A 22787-nucleotide genomic window follows, 5' to 3' on the forward strand; every position below is an offset into this window, starting at 1 on the left:
ACTAGGGATCCTACAATCTGTGGCACCATTTAGCTCCTCTTGTTGAATGACCATATGAAGGGTGGCCACTGGAAATATCACAATATGAAAGTGGAAGTGGTAGTCTTTTAAGGAAAAAAATTAAAGTGGTTTTATTTTTGTTTTAAAGTTTAAATTTTAAAGTATTTTATACACTTAGTTCTAAACTTTATTTTAAAGATTCTTTTAGCTTCGGAGTCAGCCTTATGTTGAACCATGTACTAGTATCCTATACAAACAAATGGTGTCAAACACTTAATACCTTATAGGTCAGATCTTCATTTTTTGGAGGACAAAACAGCTCTGAAATCAGAATTAGAGTAAACAAGCATTCATCTGCATATTAAAATAACCAAAAGTACAGTATGAAGATGGACACATCGTATAGAACAAAATGTGTAATACTATATAATTATAATGTAATATCAGAAATAGGTATAATCACTTTCGTGAAACATAAGGTAGCCTTAACTGTTTTGAAACTACTTTCAAAAGAGAAGTAGGTAATGTTACTGATATTGAAATCCATTTTACAAATCCTTAGAAAGAAGCAGCTATAAGATTATAGTAATTGAAAATGTAAGGTCCTGGGAGAATTGAGTCCATCATTCTGTTATGCATTTAGACAATTAACAAAGATGTGGTGCTGGGAAAAAAAAAAAAGAAATTATGTAATTTATGTCAGCTAAAGATATGGTCACAGGTGTTTGACATTTTTATCCTTTCTTCACGGTACAGTAGGCTCAAAAATTCCCCCTTACTTTCTCCAATTACTGTAATTATGTAGTGGATTCCCCTTAGCAATTTGTTAAATGGATTGAGATGTGATTAATATTCACTAGCCTCCTTTGAAGATATTCTGGATGTATTAAAGCCCCATTACGCTTAATTACCGCTAGTATATCCACTTGTAGTATCAAATCAATATTAAAAATTGTAACAAATTGAGTTTTACAGGAAGGATGCCAGTTATAAATCCAGCCTTAATAGACCGAACTAAGACATTCATTTTCAATCACGTTTATAGCACCTGGACCAAAGTAGTTTCCTCTTTACCCAAAACATACCCATCTCAGATATTCAAGATGTCAAAGCTTAAAGCCTCCAAATCAGTAAGAATGACTTCTTTGCAGTGAAAAGAAGATTGGGAAATACAACTTTTATGTTTTATGCTGCTGTTGAGGTAGGATTAAGGCACTGAAGAAGAGACAGGTTTCATACCTCCTTTTCTAGTGTCAGGCGGCATGGCACATAGCTGAAAGCTGCTGCATCACCTGCATTACCCATCACTGCCACGCGTATTTGTAGCAAATAAGCTAAGTTTGGGGACAATGCATGAAAACTTCTTTAGAGGACTGCCTTCCATAAAGAAACTAGATAGTTTTCTAAGGCTATACATAGGCAGCAGCAGAATATCCGTAGCACCGCTATTGCCTTGGCTGCGCTAAAGCTCTGGAAAGCCCTTATGGCTGCTGCTGCTGCTGCTGCTGTCACTGGCTAAAGTTCAGCAGAGCAACAGCAAGAACAGCAGGTGCTCTCCACAGAAAAAGCTGTCCATAGCTCTTCCCTGAGATCTAGAAACACTCTAGGTCAAGGTTCTCACCTTTGGAATAGCAAAATTCAGTTTTAATTATGTTATTGGGAAGTCCTGAGCTGTTTCTGCTTCCATTTTTATGCAATTTAGAGAAAAATGTCTAAGTGAGTTCTATTTATTGAAAACGGACCTACACAGGATTGACATAAATTCTATTGCCTTACATCTTAATATGCTTAACTCCTTAAGCCATTAGTTTATAAAGAAGTAGATGAGGCAAATAAGCCAGCTTTTAACATCTTTCTTTAAATGCGAATAACAAACATTTTCCCAATGATTTTACTGGTATAAAGTGAAAGACCTTTACCCAGAAAACAAGCAAGAGTGTCCACTGCTCAAACAGCTCAAGATGATGATGTTTTCTTTAGTAAACTAAGCTTTTTCGTTAGTAAATTGGTGTTCATGCTTTCCTTAGTTGCAACAGCATCTAAATCTGAGTAGTCCACCTAGAACATTATGAATCTAAATATAAAGGTAGCTGGCAGTAAGCAAACATCTTCAGCCATTTTGTCTTCAGTAAAGGAAGACTTAGCTGAGGCATTTCTAGTCATGGATGTTTTTCAATATCAGAGCAAATGCATAAGTGTTAGACCAATCCCTTCTTAATCACAAATTATTTGGCATATCTGATTACCGTTACTGACAGAATTAATATTATACATAAGCAGGGATGATAATGAAACACATTGGGACTGATCCTGTAGGCTAATAGAGCAAGTGACATCCACAGTAGTTATAGTTTTGTGCAAAAGGAGTATAAGGCCAAGCCCACAGCACACATGAAGTTCAGTGTACTTAGAAAAGAAACCCCCCTTTAAAAGCAAAATTTGTCATATGTGCAGCGTATATTTCTCCATGAAGTACCAACACGAGTAGGAAATTCTGAGGCTACCAGCTTAACAACTGCATTCTGGCTTTCACTGAATTCTTATCAGTGATTCCAAGAAGCAACGCATTGGTAGCCCAGCGTGATGCAGAAGTCCATATAACTTGCTCAGATCATGACCTATTATTTGGGTGTATGTCTCCAGGTAGTGATCATACACAAAAGAAATCTAGAGGTAGTGCAGGAATTGATTGCTGGGTCCTGAAGGCAGAAGTTACCCAAAATGGAATAGGGAAGGGAAGTCCATCGGGAATCTCTTCTCTCCATTTACAGGCTACAGCTTCCTAGCAGAAAGTGTTTAATGTGCATACCAGGGCTGGAGTTAAGGAATGCACAGGCAGTTCCTCCCTCATCTTCAATTTTGTATCTCATACCTGCCTTCCTGTTCTGTGGATTTGTAATACTGTACAGTACCTGGAAACTCTAGGTTTAACAGAATATTTTAGTATGTGTTTGCTGTATTTATTTTTCAATCAGCTGAACTCTACAGATAACAAGGAATTGTTTTGATTGTGCAAATCCAGGGTTTATCAGTTCTGCAGTGATTTCTTAGCAATCCTGTCACTCTCTTTAGCAACACACAAAAGACAACACAGCTGGAAGAATAACAAAAGCAATATTTTGCCCAGGGATTGAAAAAATTCTTTGCAGGTCATTTTTCTGAAGAAGAGCAGCACAGCTTGAGAAACAGTCTACCTAAAAGGATGGCAAGTTAGCCAACACCACGGAAAAACAAAAAAGAAACTAATCCTACTTTGTAAACAGCAAAAATACCACACGGGAGATGTCTAGAGTTGTTAGGAATGCTTTACCTCTAAGTAGTTTTTTGTAATAAATATAAACATTTTAACAAGAACGTAAAACTTAGGATTTATTTTTTTACCCGTTAGTTGAGACAGAATGTTCTGCTTCAAAAACAGAGCATTTGTTTTCTTACCTTTCAGGATCTCTTGAAGTATAATCTATTTTCTCTTGTGTAAAAACTACATGTTCCTTTCCATAGCTGCCTAAGCAGGAGAAAAAGACTGTAGGTATTCATGAAATGGCATGAGACCCTCTGCTACCTCCACCTTTACTCAGCTGGGAAAAGATGAGCAAAATAGCAGAAAAAGCTGTGGTAGAGCAATTCAGATGAAAAAATGTCTTTGATGGTTCTCATACATCCCCACATAACCTTTATTCCTTCCAGAAAAAAAGTCTTTTATCCACCCAAAGTGGAAAAAAGATGGTTCTTGGTTGTAGCAAAATTAGGAATGTATTTCCTGCAAAGAACAGTTGAAGAGATGCAGTGTGCCTTATCTACCATGGCACTATTGTGAATCTAAGTATAAGGAAAAAAAACAAGTGATACCAAAGTTAGCAGAAGCTCGAACTATCATGTCACCATGATATACTCCATATTGGTCTTATGCCCTGCATTATAAAGGTTAGCCTTGTTCTTTGTTTTCCTCTACTTTTCCTCTACTCACTGTCCTTCCCAAAGTTGAGGCTTTTCACTCCAGCAGTGGGAAGGGAAGGAATACCTAGTGACAGGCTGTGCTCTCTCTCCTTCATCCTTACAGCTCTCCCTCTTCCCAGCAAAGTGGTGGAGCACGGCCGAGTTACATATGTGGGATGAGCAACAGTCTGTGGGTCCCAAGCAAGAAATGGATGAGGATTGTCGTGCAATGCAATTCTTTCTTGGATACATGGGTTGTAGGAAGAAGAGAAAGACTTGAAAACATGCAGTGAATTCTTGTCCTATGAAGTTTCATGGGGACAGCAGGGTCCCGGTTGAGTCACTGAATCAAAATACCACAATCAAAATACCACAAGCAGGAGACTCAATCCACCCTTCTTCCTAACTAACCAGTCTTACAGATCAGAGACAAGAGGAACACTTCAGTCAGAATCATCATCTTTTGTCACTTAATGCAGTCCGCTCAGTGGTATAGACCTTGGACGTTCTGTGTTCAGTCAGATTTCACCTGGATTCCAACCAAAACACCAGGTACTGTATTTGGCCCATGCCTTGAAGCAGACAGGGGCATACATAATGGTAGAACATAATTTAAGAGAGAGCTTTACCAAGACAGCTCAATGTCTCCTAGAGGAAACTAGCCTTAAAAAATAAAGAAAAAAAACCCCAAATGTGCTGATCTGACAAAACCAGAGAAATTTCTCTTGTCTTTCATTCTGGGCTATGTTGCAAGGAAAGGAAATCACCCCCGGAATACACTGGTTTTGTAACTCCTACTACACAGTTAGGAGATGTTGGTCATTTATACGACTAGACATTATCTATACAAACAGAAATCTGCTGGTTCGGTCCCTTTCTCCATTACTGCACGAGTGTAACAGAAGTCAGGGAAGAAAGAAAGTATTTCCATTTAAACTCGGACTGCCAGGGTTGTGCCAGAGTTGTTCCATCAGTATCATTGAACACTTAAACGCCATGAAACTCAGGAGAGCATCCTGCATGGGGGCAGCATGAGGGGCAAGCACTATCTGTATGAAACACAGTTCAGTTTCTGGGAAACAGATCTTGTGTGTCACCACAACAATGGTCCCAAGTGGATAGAGGAAGAGGAAGGCTCTAGAGCACTAGGATGAGATCAGGGCAGGTATGAAACCTTTGCTTTCATCCTCAATGCCATGAGGCAGAGAGAGAAGACCCCCTGACATGCAGTTGTTGAACCAAAGCAGTTTTTATAGAGCAGCTCAGAGCCAGTTCATATCCAGCACCTAACCCCAGTCCATCTATTTTGGGCTGAGCTCCAGGGTCATCATCTGCCTGTAAACACACAGTATCAGCTTATATTAGATAAACACTGTGGATGTACATGAGCATGTACTGGTGAATACTCATGTGGTTGGATTATAACATTCTCTCTTTTAGACTATATATAAATTGCTTGGGATGTACAGTGGGACTTTATCTATGTTTTGTACATCAGCTAGCATACTAATGGGGGTTAGAAAATAGCAACAGCAGTAGAATAAAATCAACTGAGTGACATTTAAAAATCATTGCAAAGGAATGTTCTCAGCGCTGCTGTCTTGTTTGTTTCAAGCTGGAGCGTCAGGGCAGAGAGGCCATATAAAGCAGCAGAGAAGGGGGGATGCTCAAGGAAGCTGTGGCTGTCTGGTCATTTTGCTGAGGTTTTTTAAGACCGACAGTAGAACCTTGAAATCTTGGTTTCTGATTTCAGTGTAAAAATATGCTGTTGACTACACTCTTTTCTTGCTCAGGAATTGCACCACAGTTGTTGAACTATATGAAATACTCCTAAGTTGCAAACTGCACAAGGGGAAAAGTGCATTTCCTTTGCCACATGTCTTATTTTGAAACCTCAGAGATTTTGTGAGTGGGTTTGCAAAAGCACAATCCATCTGATCAACTCATGGAGAACTGGGATACAAGTTGGGATAATCAGCCTGATTCCTCCTATCCTCGTGTATTGAGAGAAAATGTAATCTGCTAAAATTTTATACTCATTTTGTTTGGATATTAAAACATGCAAAAGCACTGGAAGAGCAGAGCCAGTAGTCCCAGCTCTTATATTGTACCTAAGTAAATCAGGACTAATTCAATTAAATTCCTGGACCTATTTTTTTATACAGAATAAATGTGTTATTTCCCTCTGAAGTTTCTGTACCCTGCTAGGGCAGAACAGAGAGCAATGGACTCGTTTTGATGTAAAATTAGTAAAACCAAAGACAGGATCAGATTTGCTGACTAAAAATACCTACAGAAGAAAAAACTGGCACCTGATCCAAGGGGAAGTAATGAATGCATAGCTGATGCGGCATGATAATGGAGTATACCCACGGAAATTATTGCAAGGTTAATCTTAAAAATCAAATAACTTAATTCTGATCCCAGTGATTTTGATTAAAATCAACTTGAAAAGAATGTCTAATGATTTGGTACTGATGTTACTTCAATTAGTGAAAAAGTGTAAGAAACAAAAGGAATAAAATACTTTTAATCTTAAAAAAGGAGAGCTTCCTGGGGCGTGGGGAACATGTACATGCTGGAACCATAAAGCTTCCCCATGAGGAGTAATGAGTTAGTGAACCTTTTTCAAGTACAACACACTTCTTTTTGAAGCTAATATTTGCCTTGTAGTAACAGAGTTTCGCAGTCACTACAAAGTGCTTGTTCATTTCTATTGCTGGGTATATGCCACAGCCACAGTAAGTGCACATAAATGAATAGGTGGCTATCTTTCAGTTGCCTTTTAATGTGTGGTCTACAATGATAACTCAGTTCTAAAGCCTCATGCAAGAGTTCTGAGCAAAAGGCAAAAATATGCCCTGCAAACATTTGTTATAATCCATCTAGAAAATAATTCTGCTGGAGCTTTCAGTGTATTTCATTCAGTCTACAAATACAGATAAAATCAGAGGGAATAATCAACAGCTTGCAGGTATAATCTCATTACCTTTGTTACTGAAGGTACTGACAATAGTTAAATCACCAATCGTAGTGATCCATTCCCTAGCTTTCTGGCACAAGGAGGATTTGCTTTCATCAAATATGATTGTCCTAAACTGGAATACCATTGCAAAGGTGCTCTCATTTTCTCTGCTGTGGTCCTCATGGTAAATAAGATACTCAGCTCTCCTTGATGAAGGCAAGAGTTCTCAATATGCCAGAAAACACACAGCAACATACAGTAACAGAACAAGAGCAAATGGAACCACATTTATATGGTAATCTAACACTCTCAAGAAATAGGGAGTAGGCAAACTTGCATTGATCCTATAGCTTATGTTGAGAAATCTCATTTTAATATTCAGCTGAAGAGAAAAAATAATCAGTAAAAAATATAATGCCTAACAGATAACACCTTTCCTATTTAATGAGCAGACATACACGTAAGTTTGCTTCATAGTATTAACACCTAGTTGGCTGAAAGCTATGAATTGCTAAAATCTGTCTTGAAATACAAGTAATCAAATGACAACATGGATATGGTCCTAGAAAGACATAGGCAGCATGTAGTACATAGCTGCTTCCCGCATTTTTGAGGTATTATTGGGGGGAAAAAAAGCACAAGGAATTTAGCATTGTGATGAATGGCTATAAAAAAGAGGGGATGTGAAAAAGCCAGATCAGGACTGACTGTAAAGAGAATATGAATTCCTACAAATCTGGCATTCAGTGATAAACATCCTGTACTCTACAACAAAGTGCTCTGAAAAACTCATGCTGTGAAAAAATAGAAAGGTATCTCCTCCCTTAACTGAGATAAAGACAGATGTGAATTTTAACTCCCCATAGTTAACATTTATATTGTTAAAGGTAGCGATTATTAGTATGTTTCTATTTAACAGTAATTTAAATAGAAATAAAATGTTTACTTTGAATACTACAGTCCTGAGCTACAATCAAAATTGTTTTTCTAATTCTGCAGACAGAATCTTACTAGATGATTGTGTTCCAGAGCCTAAGCTTCTACTGAAAAAATTTTCTAGTCCTTGTGGTTGCAAAGATAACTCCCAAAACGTGAACTGACTGTAAGCAAAGAAGTCTGCCCAAGTATGAAGATGGCCTGGCAGAACAGGTCTGCAAGAAAGCAAACTCTGAAAACAACAATTCAAATTTCTGTTGATTTAATCATATTCCAAACCGTATAATCTTTGTTCAGTTTTAACTGTAAAAATGTTAAAAATATATGATTCATAGATTGTGTTTATCATTGAAAGAACACAACTAATTTTTGCATGCAGAATACAATGGCGTCAGTCTTTGCACATTTGTGCAGATGAAAGTATGGTTCCTTGTTCTCTCCTTTCTATTTTGCGCTCTTGCCCAGGGACAGCTAGACTGTGGCACATCACACATACTGTATTTATTGCAAATGCTTTTTATGCCACCAGTTTATGCACTTGACAATAAAACTGTTGTGAAGTTTAAATCTATTTTAGTTCCATAAAACAGTCCCAGGTCTGGATCTGATATCTTCAAAAATTCAGCAAAATTAGGTTTTAGAAGCTTCAGAAGATTGGGTTTGGCTTATAATTGTTACTCCATAGTGTATCATTTGCTGTCTTCCTCTGAAGCAAATAAAAACATCTCCAAACTTAGATGGTACCATCAAAATATTCTGTGTTCTAGCCTGTGTTCAGTAAGGCTTAATATAAATCCAACAACTGCACAGCAGTAATAATTAGTTAATTATCCAGTAAGACAATTGTTATTACCGCCTTTAAAAATGTGCCCCCTGGTTATATAGGGGACACAACATCCACTAGGATGTTGACGAAGTTACTTATCTGGCTGAAGCACTTGATATCTTCATTTCAAATCTAATGCTTTCTAACACACAACCACTTCAACAGAAGTTGATAAGAGCATAAGAACTGCTGCGCTATATCACACAAAAAACTCCTCTTACATCTTATTCAGTATCCTACCCCTGACAAAGGCTCAGCAGCAGAGATTTAGGGAAGAAGATTAAAAAAACGGTAGTGCAAGAGTGACTCTTCCCCTTCTGGTGAGAAGGTTTAGTGACTTCATTTTTCAAAAGAACTATTCGTGGTGACTGTAAGATCCCTTTCTTGAGTGGAATCAGCTAAGTTAGAGCTCAGTACTTTGTATGGACTTAATAATTTTTCACTTACTACATTTACTTACATTGAATGTAATCTGCCATCTTACTGCCAGGCACCCAGTAAAGGGAGATCTTCTGTGACTCTGCAGTCAGTTGTACATTTGACTATCCTGAATAATTTTGTATCCTGTATTTTTTATGTATACTTGTTCAAAGCTTTAACAGTTACAGCTAGAAAGATTACTGTTTACATGCTAATTATTCACAACTATTCACACGAATCAACGTATTCATGTTTGTTATGTAAATGCCTCCTTGGAAATACTAATCTAAACCTCAGCCACTCATTCACATCTTTCCAAATGGATGCTTTTCTGTTGCCCTGTAGTACAACCCACATGTATGTATGATGCTAGTCCTTTAAAACATAATATGGAACAAATTATGTATGTACAATATTTTCCCCACACACTTAAGAATCTGGCAGTGAATATTATCATAAGTTACGCAGTGGTACATTTACAATGACAAGAATCTACTTGCGTGCAGCATGAGAATTTGACTTTGAGGTATTTCATTATGAACTGTGAGTTATGCTTTAACTGCTTGGTTCTGGGACATGGTAATTGCAACAATTTATGACAGGGTTGAGTTAGATTTTCATTATTCAGTACTGGTGGCTGAAGCACAACAATAAAAAATCTTTTAACAATGCAAGTTACTATTATAACAGTACAAGGTCAATACCTAAGTTTAAGCTTTCACCCTCTGTGCTTCTATAGCAGCAGTTACTTCCCAGATTCCCTCAGTACTGAGGATATGCTTGAGGCATGGAGAATTCAAGGTTACAATGGCTGTGTCTAAGACAAGAAATAATTACAATTGTTACACACCTGCTAAGTTACTGTTTAAATATTCTGATCATTTTATATCTTCTCTTTAGCTCCTTGCTCAGAAGTGGCCTTTTGGAGATTCTGAATTTGGACAGTTTCTTTGCAAATTCCTTCCCTTTATACAGAAGGCATCGGTGGGAATCACAGTCCTTAATCTCTGTGCCCTTAGTGTGGACAGGTACAGTATGTTTTACTCTTTTGACACAGACTGTTCTTGCCCTTGCAGTTTTCCTAAAACTGAGAGCACTCAGTACGGTCGTCTTAGCAGGCAGACTACAGTATAGATGTAACTTACATTCTGTTTTTTGATGTCCTGGCTATAACAAAGCACCACATCTCTGGCTCGAAGTATAATTTAAAACGATTGGACTGATCAACTTTCCAGGTTTTTTTAAAGGTATTTAAAAGCTCTAGTAAAGCATTATTTCAATTTCCTTTGCCAGACAAAAATTTATTGGGATTTGACTCAGTATTGAGACTTCTTTTGTTCATATGACCTCATGTTTGTTTTGTACTTGAACAGGATCATAATCTTTAGTCTTAAAAATAATTTTTTCAACTCACTGCCTATGGACCATAATCACAGTGTTTATTTTGATAACTTTTATAACTAACTGAGTTCTATTGAAAAACACGTTGGAAACTTGCTTTGATAGTTTGATGTTGATAGTTTGAACATTAATGCATCTGTTAAAAGTGCTCAGGAAGATACATAAACTTTTTGATAGAAAACAGCTAAGATGCTTTTGAACGTTATTCTTTTATGCTTTTTTTTTTTTTCATACATATAAGGCAATAGCAGATGAAGACTTCACTTCTGTAAAAGCTATTTTTATTGGTCTTGAGTTTATTTGATCATGTTCTAGTCCAAAATATCAGTAATTCTGATACAGAAAATATTGATAAATAAAATACATTATGTGTATTAGTACAGCAATGCAAAGGTAAAAGAAACTTTAAAATTAATCTTGGTTTGGTTTTACATAAAAAGTTGATGCACAAGGTTTGCAATGGATGAGTAACTTAGTAGTATCCATACCTGAAACACAGTTCCTTATTGCATTAGTAACTCATTAGCTGAAGCCAGAAACAAAAAAATGTAACAGAGGCAAGTGTTCTATTTCCATTTTTGAGTCTGAGAACTATAAAAAGAATTCTATTTCTCAAACAATATCTGCCCAGCATAAAATACAATCCCATGGACTGCTCTAAGGAATAAATCATAGATCAAGCACATATGAAACAAAGTTTATTAGATAAGTTCTGACCAATGCAGTTTCAGTAGATTTAGTCCTACTTTTACATACATTTTCATAAATTGGTGGTAACTCAGCTGAAGCTACTTCTTTATATATGCATATATATATTTTTACAAGCACTGATTTCCTAATCCTCACATCAACCAAATGCTGTTTCCATTTGAGTATAAAGTCTTGTATGGGATCAGACTCAGACTAGTTAATTTCCTCCCCTAGTTTACACGCTTTGCCAAGGACATATTGCTTATCATCTGGTGCTACTCTAGTAAATGGTTGCAGAGAATATGTGTTAGAAAACAGATGTATACAGCCAGATTCTGATATTGGCTAACATGAAGTGAATCTAGATTAATCACTGTGAAACCAGGATCTGAGAGCACCTTCAACAAGTTAGGTCAGGCACTGGAAGTGGCATAGTCACATTAATATAAAATTCCACATCAGCTAATGTTTGCTTTTTAGTATGGAAAATCAGTAAATATGGAATTGTGTGCTGTCACAGCTGGACTGCTTATGGTCTACAGGCAAGTGTTTTTTTTTTCTTTAAAAAGCTCCTGAAAACTATCTCATTTACAGTTATTGTGGGTGTCTATATACGGAATTGCATTCTACGAGGTAGAAAAAGATAGAGTCAATTGGTATAATGAATTAGAGCTCCATAGCTTTGACAATTGTTGACTCTCTGTCCCTCTTGCAGACTACAGCCTTAATTTAGAACAAGATTTTTTTTTTTTCCTGCAAGGAGTGTTCTCTGTGCTAACTACATCCTATTGTGAAACTCCACTCATTACTACTGCCCCTCACACAAAGTGACTTGCACTGACAGTGAATTAAGGTTTAACTGTGCGTGTCCAAGGGCAACAATGTCCACTCACACATGGAGAGGGTTTTAAGAGGCTGACAGAAAACACCAAACCAGCCATTCACCTTTCAGAGGAAGCTCAGATGCCTCTCAGGCATTTTTAAACTCTAGGTCACGATGGTGACGATAGTCTGACTCTTTTTTTAAACGGTGCCTGACTGTGACTAAGAGGAAGGATATTTCCCTTCCTGAGCTTTTACTCTTGCTTATGTCTTGGGCATAATGATTTTGATGAAGAAATGGTTTTAAGGAGAAGAGTGAAGATATGGATCTCATTTAATATGTATACACCCTCTTGCCTCCTCTGCATATCAAATTGCATAGAACTGTAATCTCAGGGTAGGTACTTTCATCTGGCCCAACTATTAGATAACTCAAGATTTTACCACTAAAACAAAGCTCTAAAAGCTTTATTGTATTAAGAACTTTCCAATCAACACACTGCTGGCTACCTTTACAATGAAGAACAGCTGTGATCTCTCACAATGAAGAGGAATAGATCGGTATCAGCAACAGTAGTGTCATTTAGGAACTGTTCTGACACTTATCTTGACACTGACTGCTTCTTATGTCCTTGATCAAGTCTCTTATCTTTTCTGTATCGCTTTTCCCTCTTATAAAGGGCTGATGATACTTGCAGAACAGAAATATGTTATACTAGTGGGCCATTAGAACAACTAATTTTCTAATGCAGTCAAAAGGAATAGGGAAACAAAAGCTCCTACTCTGTAGGACAGCAGGCATAGGAGACTGATAGTCCGCAGACAAGCTATAGCCCATGATTTAATTTTCATATACTCCTTGATTTCATTTCATAAGGCCCACAATACATTTTCTTTTTTAATTCTCATTAGATACCACTATGGTAAAATTCATCCAAATTGTTCCAAAAACTAATCTGTGCCACAGCAAAAAACACAACCATGCTTCATTAATGAAACCAATCCTGGAAGGCTAACTAGAGTTCTAGAATTATTCTTTACCAAAGAATGATGAAATCATGGAGAGGGCATAGAAAAGCATCAGAAATTATTCAGTGGCCTTACAGATCTCAATTTGTTGCTTATAAAAAACTATACTTAAGAAGCTACTTAAATATAATATCCAAGTACTGAAATACAGATTATGTATCAGATATCCAGAGGGTCTTCAGCGTAGCAAAGAAAGATATAATAAGAACCTATAGAACAAGGTTTCAGCAAGACAAATTCCAAATGAAAATAAGGTATGCATTTTTATCGGTAAGAGTGATTAACTACAAGAAGAAACCACCAGGAAAAGGTGAAGGTGTCCTGCTCTTAATGTTCTCAGATCAAGACAGATGTCTTTCCGAAAGAAATGCTTTAAGCAAGCTATAACTAGATAGGAGTGCAAAATATTTAATTGTATGTATGTATACTTCACGATGTAATGATCCCTTGTCCTTAAATACTATGCGTCTCTAACCATAAGTAGCAGGAGGGACTGCAGAGTCCATGAAAAGCAAGTTGGAATAAATAGCTAAGAATGGGAGAAGAGGGAGAAGAAAACAGAGGAGAGAGAGCAACTGAAGGGCACAATATACTAAAGCTGACAGCACATGCATGAGCAGTAGAAAATGAAAAGGGGAGAGAGAAGAGGAGCCACAACATTAAACAGAGAAAAGGAAATTACCTGGAAGAGAACTGAATATTTTAGGCAAGGTTGGAGACAAAAGGGAAACAAACAGAAAAAAGAAAAGTAATACAAAACACATGCACACAGATTTTAGATTGGGGAATTAAATGTAATGCATGATACATGTATTTTATGTCAGTTCCCTGGCAGACATCCTATATTTTGTAAGTATGAGGGAAATAAACCCTGCAGTATTTTTCCACTCCTAATTGTGGGAGGTTTGTGGCTAGACAAAGATCCTATACATTACATAACTCACAGAACACCCACTTGAAAAATTATACTACCACTATTTTTCAAATCACTCTTACAGCAATGAGTAAAGAGACCAAGTAATCGCAGGTTAATATGCATTCAGAAAATTCTGATCTAATTACTGAGCTTCTTATGCTTTAGCTGAAACCATTCATAAAATTCTTCAGCCAATAATTCCTTACCTGGTAGTTATTCGAATTGTGAACTGAAAAAAAAATTGCTAATAAAATACACACAGGACCCAAATCCTTACTGCTGTGCATATACTGATCTTCTCATGTGCAAAATAGGTGTAACTCAAACAGAACAGGTACAAAAATACAAGAAAGGAAAGAATTGTATTCACAATTTACAACCCATTTGTTGTCACTTACATAGTTACACAGGTGACACAACACAAACTTTACAGTTCTTACTTGAAAAATATGTACAATCTACAGGCCCCTGTTTGCTAAGAACATCATTCAGTCAAGGATGAGATAGTATCATGTACCTTGTGCAGCTGATAGGACCGATTGTAAAATTGCCAGTCAGTAGAACATAAACTTCGAATTGATCATTAAACTTCCAAAGTTCACAAATATTTGAGTGTTTGTGTGAAAGGTTATGTTTCTATGAATATTCCATTTAGTCATTAAAGCCAAAATTTGATATTTGGTAAAATTAAATATGAGAGGATCACAAATTATTTAAAATTAAATTTGAATTTTAATATGAATAAATAGGTGTGAGAAGATACGATGCTGAATGTTACTTTCTCAATTATGTAGTTTGCTTTAGTATGTTCAAAATCTTTATACATACATTTCTGTTAAAATGAGGTACTGAGAACCTGTCCGTAGTACACCTGTGACTGTGCTGTGTATGGTATTGCTATAGATATCAAAGCAAAAGTATCTAGTCTGTTTACTGCAGGAACGATGGCATACAAGGCTCTAACACCTTCCAGTGATGTTCTGTAATAATGCTTTCTGAAGTTTTTGTGAGGGGCTTACAGCCTGATCTTGCATTCATGCATCTTCCTTCCTCTAACATCAAGGCTACAGGGGATTTAATTCACAAGTCTTCCATCTTGTTAATAAGCATACTCCCAAACAAATAAGGGGGTGTGATACAGGAAATCAGAAGAAATGGTGTGAATCCCAAATTAGTGTCTTGGTTAGAGGAGGGGCGAGGATACCTTTTAATAACTAAATTTTACTGACCTCTGTAGCCTAGGTCCTATATCCCTTAACTAATGTTTTTTTTTCCCATTGGAAGCTCTTTGTTCCTTCCATCTTAGAAATTCAAAATCCAGTAATTCCCAGTACACTCAAAGCATCCAAACCCAGAGTTCTCAACTACTCTTTTCTTTAAACCCTTGTTATCCCTGAGCCTTCAAGCCCATGCCAAAATTCTGTATTCCTTCCAACCACCTCTCTACCATCCCACCCTAATCCTTCCACAGCATAATCCTCCAACCTAAAGCTTTCTGATCTAAATTCCCCTGTTCTTTCCTTCCCTTGCCAAAGCTCACCCATCCCTGCAACTCAGAGCCTACATACTTACAAATTGTATCCTCCCGGTCTATTGAGGACATCTCCTTTCCCCATACCTTACACCTTCCTTGTGCCTGCTGGTACGCCCTTTTGTACTCCAGTTAGCTGCTGTCATCAGCTAAAATCACAACCCTATTTGCTTTTCTTTGAAAAGCTTATCTTTGGCTCATGCCTTGGAAAGGTGTTAAGAATAGAGGTGGCAGCTGCACATATCCAAATGTATCTGCCAGGACTCGAGGGGGCAGAAAATGAGGACATGTCTGAGGAAGAAAAGAATACTTGCCATAGTCAGGACAGTAAAATGACACAGGTCCTTACAATTCATAATCTGCTTCAGTGACTTCTTATTCTGACATTTTTTAAAGCAGATGAACAACCTTTCTTGACTTTTTTTCTCCTCAACTAAAGGAGACTATTTCATCAGTGGATGCCACGATATATCCATGTAGCACTCTAATGCTAATTAGATTCCAATTCCAAATGGGAAGGTGCTATTATTTTGGGGAGGTAAAATAAGCAGTTTAGGAACTGCCACATCATCAACAGAAAGCTCTCCAGCATGCATTTCAGATTATTACGAGATCAAAAATAATATTTTTCTTGCCATAATTTTTAGATAGCACTGTCTTTGCTAAATTGTTGGAAATGCTAAGTAACTCGTTTACTGCAGTTACTGCTAGACAACAGTTAAGTCTGCTACTGAAAATTTTATTTATGGACTGGTTTGTACTCTGTATAGTATGCCTATCAGTCTCCTCCACATAATTTTCAAACCTTTTGACCAGAGTTGACAAAGAGGTTGAGGTCTCAAAGTTAATAAATTTCTACAAGTTCCTTGAAAACTGGCAGACAAATAGAGGAGAAAGACCCTTTCAGTTCCCTGACTGGGGGAAAGGCTGCAGCCTGATAACAAGAATCCTCCAGCTTTGAAGGGACAGAGAAGGTAAAGAGAGGAAGAGGAAAAGGGAGAAATGTGTGGGCTGTATTTGAAACTTCTTTAAGAATTCTCACCTTTTACCAAGATTACAGTTATGAGACACATACACATAGGAAACCAGGTTTCAATAATTCCACTTTTTACAGAGAAACTTACTATCTAAGGGATAAAGTAGTGGGAAAATATGTCGGGTTTGGCCTGTACAGACTTCTTAGCCATGCATTTCAGTTTCTCATCTGAAAGGTGATGCAGAGGCTAAGATAGCTGTCAGACAGTCCTAACTAGCACTCAGTAGTCTAAGGCAAATACAGAATATGCTGCATAAAACCCGTATTTTTAACATTGAATAGTTTAAATAGAACAAATGCATTTTCATTTCATCAAGAGTATTTTCACAGTATTTCATTGCGTGGAAGCTGACCACTTCAGATAGCACTGCTGTTACAGCTGAGGTAGCTGAAGAAGATAGCTGTTTTGTATCTATTAGAATGGCTGGTGTGCCTGGAAGCTTTTTTTCTTCTGTTATGTCAGTTGATCTAGTGAAAGATATAGTCTGTCCTCACAAACCTTGCCTACTTTAATTAAAAACCATTAGTGCAGTCCCCATAGCAGAATTCCATGCAATCCTAAGCAGAACAGTTGCAGCCAGCTCTCTGTTATCCACCCCTTGATGTGCTCTGCTGTGTCCTAGGTGGCTTGATAGCTGGCAGAGCCCCCGGAACAGGCAGAAAAAACAAGCAATACAAGTCTAAGATTTCAGCTTTAGGATTTTACTTAATATATAAAATTGAACCAAGACCTTTGAATTTAAGGAAGAAACTGAAGGTTGGAAACTAATGCCTGTCTCTTTCAGGTATAGAGCAGTTGCCTCCTGGAGCCGTGTTCAGGGAATTGGAATCCCTATGATCACTGCTATTGAAATTTTCTCCATTTGGCTTCTGTCCTTCATACTGGCTATTCCGGAAGCAATTGGTTTTGCTGTGGTACCTTTCAGATACAAGGATGAAGGTTATGTTACCTGCATGCTCAATCCTACAAATAATTTTATGTTGGTAAGTAACATCCTTTCTTCTCTTTTTAGAATCCACAGTATATAGGTTAGACAAGTAAGATACTGGATTATAATACGCTTTATTTATCCATTAAAGTGCAAAATGTATTCTAATGTATATTGGTGCAAAGAGGATCCTTCATTTACAGTGACCTGTCTCTACTTTCAGCCAGAGACACTAAATGGGACTTTACAACATTTTCATTTCTTCACTACTGAGGATTCTTAATACAGAAATTTGCAATTCAGGCCTGCTTTAAAGCACAATCAAGAGATGTATCAGGGTAGCCAGAGCCTTGGAAAGTATTGTGTTTCTAGGTATAACACCTTGGAGCTTATAACTGTCAAAAACCATGTTTTACTATGATTAGTCATCATTTTGCATGCAGTAGCCAGCTCTTTTGGCAGATAAAGAAAAGGGTGGGGCCATGCTCTGACATAACTTTTCCTATTCTATATGCACTTACAAAGTCAAACAGAGATTACTCCCTTCATTTACAAGAAATCATGACTACAAATCTGACAGACTCACATCTCCAGCCTAGGTAGCTTGGGCACTGTTAGCTGTCATCTAGATACAGCAACTCAAGAGCAAGAGAAGTGCCTGAGACACACAGGCTTCTCTGGCACGTTTCATAGCCCTCATCCTCTGTGCTACTGCAGCTTAACAGTTGCCAATACCCACATTAGCTTGTTCAAAGCAAGTCAGGTGAGTAGTCGCTACAGAATTAATAGATCTTCACGGATAGGGGGATAGTGATTTTCCACCTGGCCTTACACTGAGAAAATGGGAAAGTGGTATCTTAATTTTTTCTTTGTGAACCCAAAGAAGGGCCAGACACCATTCACCCAGTAATAAAAAAAGAGTAATATTCTGTTTTGTCTCAGAGAAGGAAGGTAGTGCAAGGTCTTAAGTCTTGAGGGAAACGCCACACTTTTTTCCAGACTAGAATTTTTCATGATAGAGTGCAAGTTTCTCTTTTTTGAATGTCTGGCACTTCTCCTTTTATTGGATCAGAACATGGCTTGGGCTAGAATCGGGAAGGATAGGGCAAAATGGAGCTAGGAAATTTAGAAAGTAAAACGTGTGGATGATTAGTGTTTTTCAGAGGAACCTCCCCAACTTTGGTAGGATTACATAGACTGCAGGGACAGCAGAAAGAGCAAGAGACAATTGCAAGAGAAAGCAAAAGGAATTCCTTAATGGAAATAACTAATGCAGGTGAAGATGGAGTGGAATTGCCCAGGACTTACTATATCTTTGTTTCTAAACTCTACAGACTATATGATTGTAGGTACTGTAGTTACAAGAATATGATATATGAAATGCACACTGCAGAAAATTTCCCTTTTGTAATGGGTGTTTTTCTCCACAAATGTGCCTGGACAATCTTCACTTCCTCTCTCCCTAAGAAAAATAATAGTTTTCTCTTCCCTCTTCTCAAAAACACTACAGTTCAGGTCTTCCATAGGCATGCTAACTTTAATGATTATTGTTCTGTTCTTAATGTGGTAAGCACAATAGCTTGTTTTGTTTTATTAGCAGGAATTAGTACCTTTTACTTGCTCAGCATAATTCAAAAGCTCCAAGTCTCCCCACGCCAGTTTGATTTTCAAGGAAACAAACCAGCATTTATATCCAAGCTGAGAGTAAATGTTGGACGTGTCAGTCAAAATGGAGAATGTTGTGTTTCAATGCACTGCAAGCAAGTACAAACATGAGATTAAAATGGAAATACCATTTTAACTTTAACTATAGTATTTACTACCACAAACACCACAATAAACAATTACTAAACTTTGGGAAGGATTTATGATTAACTTTTGTTTTTAATAGGAGCTTTATTCATGTTTAAAGCTATCCTTGAAAGATTTAAAAGATTCGTGCTAGACCATGATTCCCAAGAGGCTGCGTGCACTAGGAAACTTGTTTAAAATGCACATTTCCTGTAGAAAACCAGTTCCATGTGGGCTTTCAAGACAAACAAAAGAACGTCTACTTCTCTTAAATCAACCCAATTTCGTGCTTTGATGTAAGCTTTGTGAAACTCAGATTCCACAATTAATCATTTACAGACATTTTCGTGTAGGTTTTATAACTTCACAAAGGCAGGTCCTCATACAGAATTGATGCATTGGTCACAGAACGGTTGACACAGAACTGGTTGTGACACAGAACTCGGTGTGTGTGTTTTGTTGACTGACAGGCAACGCTCACTAAAGCTGGCAGACTGATATGACAGAAAGTTTTCCGTGTAAACATAGCATGGATTCACACAGTACACATTTTGTTGTGCTGCCCAACCAATATGATTCTAGTCTGACTTAGAGGAATTTGCCACGGAAAAGATAATTGTCTCCATGTATTTGTAATCCTTTTCTCTGCAGAAGGAGTGGTAATTAGATTTCCCCTCAATACAAACTCTTCAAATATGAGACATATTGTTTTCTGGTTTTCTGCTGGCAGAAGCTCTGTTCCCAGTGGGGAAAATTCTGCCCCCAAGGAGAGTGCAACTATGCAGCAGACTGTAGCCCCTCCTCACGCAGGGATGAGACTAATGAGAAGGAGGAAAGAAGCTAATCAACACAATACAAAATGTCCTGTGAGGTGGGGTTGTAGCCTAGATACCAGCAGCATACTGTAAATTAGCAAGCTCTGTAAGCAGCTAACTGTGTTGGGGCAGAGGGAGGAAAATCAAAAGCATTCCCTTTTTCTTAGTAAATCAACTTTCTAGTGGAACTAAAGCAGATTTAAAAATGAACATTATTAAATACTAGTCTAGTAATTGCACCCATTTTTTTCATCTTTCACAGTTTAGTACCATTCAGTTTTAAATGTAAACAAGATGTCAGAAGTTTGACTTTTTCAAACAGGATTCATATAATCCTCAGTTATTAGCATTTTGACATTTGGTGTGGGAACTGTGATGTTACAAGAGCACATCCGCTAGGAATAAACAAGCTAGGGGAAAGATTATGAGAAAGAAAGTTCCCTTTTACACATATCCATCTCAGTGACTAATAACATAGAGACAGGAAGTATTTAAAATGTCATATTTCAGTGCATGCTTTTGGCTGAGCATAAAAGTTAAAAACCAAGATACAATATTTTCTCAAGTCTGAAAATATAATCGTCTACAGGAAGGAGTAATTTTCAATGTTTTGTCAAATGTAGTATTTCCTATAATACATAAATGTATTAACTTAAACCACAGCTTAAAGCACAGCTAACACTTAAAATTACACAGCAAAATACTGCTACTTTATTAAGTCCCTCTGTGTCCTGTCACAAAAGGCAAATGGTATGAATGGCAGGCAAAGGGTTAAAAGTAACTGTACCACTAGAAGCCACCCATCCTAAGCTTTGCATATATCAGACAAACACTTATGAAGTGGCTCCTATCTGCCCAGTACATAAGCAAACCAACTACCAACCTTTTCACTGATAACAAAAGGTGATTAAACTTACAAGACATTTTGAATTTTCCTTTTTTGGAATCAGGACAGCAGCTGTAGAGTTAAATGGCATTTCCTGAGACAGGCTTTTAGTAAGATTTGTTATCTCAAACTGACGCTGTCTACATTTTGGCATGTCTTTTTCATGAAACTGGATTCCAGTTTTCATGAATGAATGTAAATGTTCAGAAAACACAACGAAAAAAAATTAATTCCAACCCAAGACAGATTGCAACAAAGGTACAGACAGGCTATCCGTAAGGTAAAATAAATGTTTACACTGCCACAATTCCCATTTTGATGTTGGTCCAAAACAGATCAACACTAAGGAAGTTTACATAATTTGTGCTGTTTACCAATAGACAGACACCAGCGTACCAACTGTCACGCTTTCCAAGACCTTTCTGTGGTACTTTCCATTGAATCATAAGAAAATATCTTCTCTCTTCTTTACCTTATCTACAGTTTTACAAAGATGCAAAGGATTGGTGGCTGTTTGGTTTCTATTTCTGCATGCCACTGGCGTGTACTGCCATCTTTTATACGCTAATGACTTGTGAAATGTTAAACAGAAGAAACAGCAACTTGAGAATCGCTCTCAGTGAACACCTTAAGCAGGTAAATATTAGGAACACCAATGTTTGAAAATACTGTTCTACTCTATTTGGGTTAGCTTAGAAATGTTTCAAAGTATACTTGAATACAGTAAATTACAGAAAAAGAAAGTGAGGATGTAGGTTATTTATGACGCTAAGGTATTCATCTAGCCCTGGAATGCAAGACTAAATCATAGTATAAGGAGGTATTGAAGACAGCACGCTCAGGAAACTAGCCAGTTTCTTTCTTTTCTTAAGGATGTGTGACAGTTGTGCTCTCCTGCTCTTTGATCTCAAATCGCTACTGACTAAATGTTTGAAATTTAACTACAAAGATTTGCCAAAAAAATGTTTCTTTTTATTCCTAAAGATACGACTCCATGGGTCCTCCCTGCTTTTGGCACACTTTGATATGCAACTTTAGTTTCATAGAAAAAGCAATTGTAGAATAACCTGGTTTATAATAGAGTGGATTTTTTTTTCCAGGGTTATTGCACTGTTGCAGTACCACTACTGTAGCTGCTTTGAAAAGAGCAACAGGAGAATAGTACAAACAAATGATCATAAAGTCACCCACAGAACCATCAGATCTCACTTTGCTGTTTTTGCAGCACTGTCTCATGTTTAATTCCTAACTGAAATTTTAAAAACAATCTGTAGCTTTTCCCCTGCGTTAATGTCAGCCCCTCAAATTCCACTCTTTCTTTCAAATTCCACATTCATTAATGTGAATTCCTAAAGCAGTCCTCTCTGTGTTGGAGTGAGTTCTGTCAGAGGTTCCTCCTCTGTGGGTCCCTTCCAGATCAGGGCAGACCAGAAAATCCTCCCCCTGTGCAGATCCTCCACTTTTTCCCCTCATCAGGCCCCAGGGCCTGCAACACGGTCTGTCCTAGGGCCACGCACAAGCCACTCTGCCCGTCAGAACTAGAATGGTATGTACCGGGTGGGGAGTCCACCCTTCAGTTTTCCCATCCTGACTTGCAGCGCCCAGCAAGCTACTCAGACTGGTTGCTGGAGGATGACTTTATGCAATGATTTACAAATGTTTGTCTTTTTAGCTATCACCTTTTGCCCTTCTTCCTTCCTTTCCTACAGCCTTGTCCACGTTAATGTCTAGTCACGATCCTTTTCGTATTTTGATAAAAACTGCTGTTATAAGAAAGAAGAAACAATAATAGTCATATTCAAAGCCTAACAAGACTTGCTGTAATCACACATTTGACTTTAAGTTTTTTAATGACAGA

The 22787-nt window shown here is 37.5% G+C and overlaps 1 protein-coding gene across 2 annotated transcripts in view; it reads left to right on the forward strand.

The window, feature by feature from the left end:
* EDNRA (endothelin receptor type A) overlaps positions 1-22787 on the forward strand; it is a 29879-nt gene that overhangs the window by 2963 nt on the left and 4129 nt on the right. Inside the window, exons 2-4 of one of the 2 annotated variants that reach the window (XM_009572594.1) lie at positions 9984-10111; positions 17294-17492; positions 21413-21565. In XM_009572594.1, coding sequence (XP_009570889.1) covers positions 9984-10111; positions 17294-17492; positions 21413-21565 — 480 coding nt within the window. The remainder of the gene's footprint in view (positions 1-9983; positions 10112-17293; positions 17493-21412; positions 21566-22787) is intronic. The other variant, XM_009572595.1, reaches the window with a different exon arrangement.

The sequence above is a fragment of the Fulmarus glacialis genome, unplaced genomic scaffold (genome assembly GCF_000690835.1).
Source record: "Fulmarus glacialis isolate BGI_N327 unplaced genomic scaffold, ASM69083v1 scaffold25062, whole genome shotgun sequence".
NCBI classification, from domain to species: Eukaryota; Metazoa; Chordata; class Aves; order Procellariiformes; family Procellariidae; genus Fulmarus; species Fulmarus glacialis.